Source organism: Uloborus diversus, unplaced genomic scaffold (genome assembly GCF_026930045.1).
Source record: "Uloborus diversus isolate 005 unplaced genomic scaffold, Udiv.v.3.1 scaffold_14, whole genome shotgun sequence".
In the NCBI taxonomy this organism is placed as follows: Eukaryota; Metazoa; Arthropoda; class Arachnida; order Araneae; family Uloboridae; genus Uloborus; species Uloborus diversus.
This window is the reverse complement of record NW_026558098.1, coordinates 7718199-7723437: the sequence shown is the minus strand read 5'-3', so window position 1 is coordinate 7723437 and position 5239 is coordinate 7718199. Positions and strand designations below refer to the sequence as shown.

Here is a 5239-nt window from a genome sequence, read left to right as displayed (position 1 = left end):
GTAAGATGAGCTTGAAAATTGTCAAATATTGCTTTTTAAATGCTATTGATTCCTTTTACTTCTTTGCTGCAAGAAATTAATGCATTTTTGTCTTATATAATTTCAGACTGTGAACTATAGCATGCGAACAATTGCCAAAAAGAAAGTTAATTCACGGGCACTTTAAAGCAAATCCAGTTTGGAGTTCTGGTTATAAAATTGAACTGATATCAACTCATTGACTGTTCCATCGAACTGAAAAAGAGATCGCTCTAGACGATCAGAGTGCGACGAGCACAGAAATTGGTTCAGGATGTTCTTTCGGTGAATTAGTAAAACGAAAGGAGAATGCTGTGCTATATGTTTCTCAAAAGTTTGCTGAATTCCCCTAACCAGTAATCCATTTACCAGCGAGAAACGAGTGTTTTGTACGTAGGAAAAGTATTTTCTTTTGTTAGGAAAAAAGTAAAATTTTTGTGAATTTTGCCTGAGTGGTTTCTCTGCTCAAGGCATCAGGTGAATGCTCTGAAGTAGGTGGTGAAGTGTTTTGTTCTAATGATTTCTGTACCAAAGTATTTTTCTCTGGTGGCTCACCCTTTGAGGCGATATGATGACTAAATACCATTTTCTTGAGTATTTTGTTCATACAGCATTTTGTGTTGAACACCGCGCACAATACTCGTAACAATACTGACCGGCCAAAAGCAATTGATGCAAAAGTTTGTCTGGAACGTCGAACATGCAAAGATACAAGGTAATCCATACATTTCCCCATAACTGCTCTTCTGAAGTTCTTCCACACCTTACAAGCAGTTAAGGATGGCTAATGTCGTCCGTATAGAGAAAAATCGTGTTTCGGAAAAAAATTCTTATGCTTCAAATCTAAGAGTGTAAAGACTTTGGAGAGTTTTTTTTTTTTTTTTTTTTGCCAAATAGGTTTCAGGGAATTCATAATGCACATATTCCTTTGAAGCATTTTTCTTAAAAAACTAAGTTTGTCATATTTGGACGAGGTCATAATCATAATTCGACTGTCAATGCAAACGGTACATCTCAGTGTATTATGTACATGAAAACTGTCAAATATTGCTTTTAAAATCTTATGGATTATTTTTACTTCTTTATTCATAACATTTTTATGTCGTTTAATTTCGGACTCTGAACGCTGGCATATGCGAAAACTCGCCAAAGAAAGTTATTTAAGAGAAACTTTAAACTGAAATAAAAAATGCGTTAAAGCCTTGGTTGGAAAAAACTGAACATTTGACAAAATCTAAAAATATTGATTAGTGTAAAGAATTAGTTCTTTTTATGTTCCTCAAAGCCCGTTTTAAAGTTTACGACGTCGACAAATATATGAGTTTTATTAAAATATGTTATGTTCTTGCAGCTGTTTGATAAAGGACCTCTTCAATCCTTTGATGACTGGAAGCACTATTAAGAATCCATCTTTGGAAACAGCTAGCACTTTATGAGTTTTGTGAAGGAAGAAAAATCATACTGTTCTGCAATGGCATGTCACTCTGAGATCCATTATGGATCTGAACATTTGTGTAAATACTGTTCAAAGATATTTGCTTCCGCTTCTGATTTTAAGAGACATCTGCAATCCCACACTAGAGAAAGGCTTTTTTCCTGTGAAATATGCCTTGAGAAATTTTATGATACCGCAAACCTGAAAAAACACGCAAGAATCCATTCTGGCGTGAAGACATTTCCCTGCGACATGTGCTCTAAAGAATTTTCTAAACTATCAAACCTGAAAAGGCACTTCAAAACCCATACTGGCGAAAAGCCATTTTCCTGTGAGGTGTGTTCTAAAGAATTTTCCGAACTATCAACCTTGAAACTACACTTGCAAGCCCATACCGGCGACAAACCATTTGCGTGTGAAGTGTGTTCTAAGGAATTTTATAGATTTGCGCACCTAAAAGAACACTTCAGAACGCATACTGGTGAAAAGCCATTTTCCTGTGAAGTATGTTCTAAGAAATTTTCCCAACTAACGGCCATGAAAGTACATATGCGAACCCATACTGGCGAAAAACCATTTGCCTGTGAAGTGTGTTCTAAGAAATTTTCTAGATTTGCACACCTGAAAGAACACTTGAGAACCCATACTGGTGAAAAGCCATTTTCCTGCGAAGTATGTTCTAGGAAGTTTGCCCAACTATCAACTTTGAAAGTACACTCGCGAACCCATACAGGCGAAAAGCCATCATCCTGTGAAGTGTGTTCTGAGGAATTTTCTACATTTGCTCACCTGAAAGAACATTTAAGAACCCACTCTGGTGAAAAGCCATTTTCCTGTGAAGTATGTTCTAAAGAATTCTTTCAACGCGCAAACCTAAAAGTGCACTTGAGAGCTCATACTGCCGAAAAACGATTTTCCTGTGAAGTATGTTCTAAGAAATTTTCCCAACTATCAACTTTGAAAGTACACTCGCGAACCCACACTGGCGAAAAGCCCTTTTCCTGTGAAGTATGTTCGAAGGAATTTTCTAGACTTGCACACCTTAAACAACACTTGAAAACCCATATTGGTTGAAAGTTTCATGTGAAATATGTTCTAAGAGATTTTCCCAACTAACAACCATGAAAGTACATGTGCAAACCAATACTGGTGAAAAGCCATTTGCCTGTGAAGTGTGCTCTAAAAATTGTTCTAGATTTGTACACCTAAAAGAACACTTGAGAACCCACCCTGGTGAAAAGCCATTTGCCTGTGAAGTGTGTTCTAAAAAAATTTCCAGATTTGCACACCTAAAAGAACACTTGAGAACCCATCCTGGTGAAAAGCCATTTGCCTGTGAAGTGTGTTCTAAAAAATTTTCTAGATTTGCACACCTAAAAAAACACTTGAGAACCCATCCTGGTGAAAAACCATTTTCCTGTGAAGTTTGTTCTAAGAAATTTGCCCAACTATCAACTTTGAAAGTACACTCGCAAACCCATACTGGCGAAAAGCTATCTTCTTGTGAAGTGTGTTCGACGGAATTTTCCAGACTTGCACACATTAAACAAGACTTGGAAACCCACATTGGTTGAAAGTCAGTTTCATGTAATATATGTTCTGAGAAATATTCCCTACTACAACCTTGATAGTACACTTCCGAGGGCATACGGGCGAAAAGCCATTTTCTGGGAAAGTCTATTTTGAGGAATTTTCTCGACACACGCTCCTGAAAGAATACTTGAAAACTCGTACGAATGAAAAGCCATTTTCAGGACCCTAGTGAACAGAGTTAGGAATGTTCTATAAAATGATATTTAAAAAATAAGAATACATATTTAAGAATGAGAAATTTAAATAGTAACAAAAAAAAAAACTATTCTGAGGAAAAAGTGACTGAAGTACTCAATTTCAGTACAGCTTCTGCTTTTCTATTACTAGCAATGCCCGCACGGCGATGCCCGTGCTAAGTATTTGAAGGAAGTCCCTTTGACTAAATAAAAATCCACGCCTCTCTCTGATGTAAAGTGATTATTTGTCTTTAACTATAATGCATACACGCAAAAAAAAACTTATAAAAGTTTTTTGCAATGAATTTAAAATAATTCGCTAAAACATTAAATTACATGTTAATAAATAAAATCATGCCCGCCTCTCTCTCTGATCCTCTGATTTTCAATAATAATTTTTCTTTAACTAAAATGTGCCCCCGGCCTTCAAAGAAACTATTAAAGTTTCTTCGGAATTTAAAATGATTCAACAAAGTATTAAATTACAATTGTAGTTTATTTAACCTAAAAATAACCCCTCCCCTGTATTGTTCATCGCCTAACACGGCAAGCGACCACGCCACCGGAACCCAGCCCTTTTACGAGTGAAGTGGATGTCATTATTTTCTTTTGCAATTAATAAATGTTTCACCTTATGAACGAAAACGGCATGGTTTACATTAACAGTAGCTTCCGAATGTAAAATAATCCCCCAAATCTATAGTTAATCCACCACGACTACGCTACAGTAATCCAGTTGATTTGCCACCACCGGTCGATCTGCCATCCGATCATTTTAATGCAAACGCTTAAACGGAGAAGGAGAAAAAAAGTCCCTTGATTAAAAAGAATTTCTCCTCCCCCCTCTGACGTAGAATGATTATTTTCTTTAACAGAAATGCGTGCAACACCCTTTAAAAACCTAAAAACAATTATTTGCAATTTAAAATGTATCTCCAAATAAACAAGAACACATAAATTACATTGACAGTATCTTTGAAATCCTCATATATATATATATATATATATATATATATATATATATATATATATATATATATATATATATATATATATATATATATATATATATATATATATATATATATATATATATATATATATATATATATAGCCAATGTTCGAGTAACGCTGACGTAATCAACAATGAAACTCGCAACACGACATGATGATTTGATAATTCAAATGCAGGGAAAGGCTTTATTTTGACAGGGCTGAACCGGATCCGGTAACTTGACTGTTTTACTGGCAAGATTGTCAACGTAAAATCCGTCAATAAAGAACGCTATCTACTGGAGTTGAGGGATTTAGGGTTACAATTTCAACTATCAAAATATCATCAAACAGGCAATTTCTTCGTTCAAATGTAGAAGCAATTTTCACCTGTCATACCTTGACGAGCCACTTTCTAGTGGTAAAATCTGTACCTCAGAGTCAGAAGGACGTAAGTCAAAAAATTGCGATATTCTGTTTATTAGTGCACTGTATGTAGATGCCTATTCCGCATCGAGCCATGTGAACGTAATTCTTAAAAAAAATATCCTTTACCATTTTTTTTCCAGGGTTTAAAGAGTGCACGTCCCATCCTTTGCATGGGCCATAAAAATATTTTTCCTCTCCATTGTAAAATTATCATAATGTGACTTATGTTCCTATGGCTCTGAGGTACAGAAAAAATCTCGCAATTCTATTGTTTATCGCCATGCAACTACGCTTCAGTAACCCAGCCAATTAGGGAGCTCCGACCGATTAGCGATCCAATCTTTCTAACGGAAACGTTTAAACTAAAATTCCGCAGCAGAAAAACAACGTCATTAAAAACACGGTTATAGGACAAAAAGGAAATCCCGTACCCCGCTCTAGAATAATAATAAAAAAAAAAAATCTCATTGTAAAATAATCATCAATCATATTCTTTAACTAAAATCCGTTAACACCCTTTAAAAACCTAAATACAATTCTATAAAATTTAAAATATTTTGTCAGAGCAACAAAAAAGACATTAAATTACGTTAAA

At 35.2% G+C, this 5239-nt stretch overlaps 1 protein-coding gene across 1 annotated transcript; it reads left to right on the top strand.

The window, feature by feature from the left end:
* Window positions 1-1705: 1705 nt before the first annotated feature.
* LOC129232897 (oocyte zinc finger protein XlCOF6-like) lies at window positions 1706-2639 on the top strand. The gene has a single exon (XM_054867000.1). It carries the CDS (start codon window positions 1706-1708, stop codon window positions 2525-2527), a length of 822 nt encoding a protein of 273 aa, XP_054722975.1. The 3' UTR covers window positions 2528-2639.
* The last annotated feature ends 2600 nt before the right edge of the window (window positions 2640-5239 follow it).

Coding starts and splice junctions, on each gene's coding strand:
- LOC129232897 (XM_054867000.1), top strand. CDS start 1,706: ATGTGCTCTAAAGAATTTTCTAAACTATCAAACCTGAAAAGGCACTTC.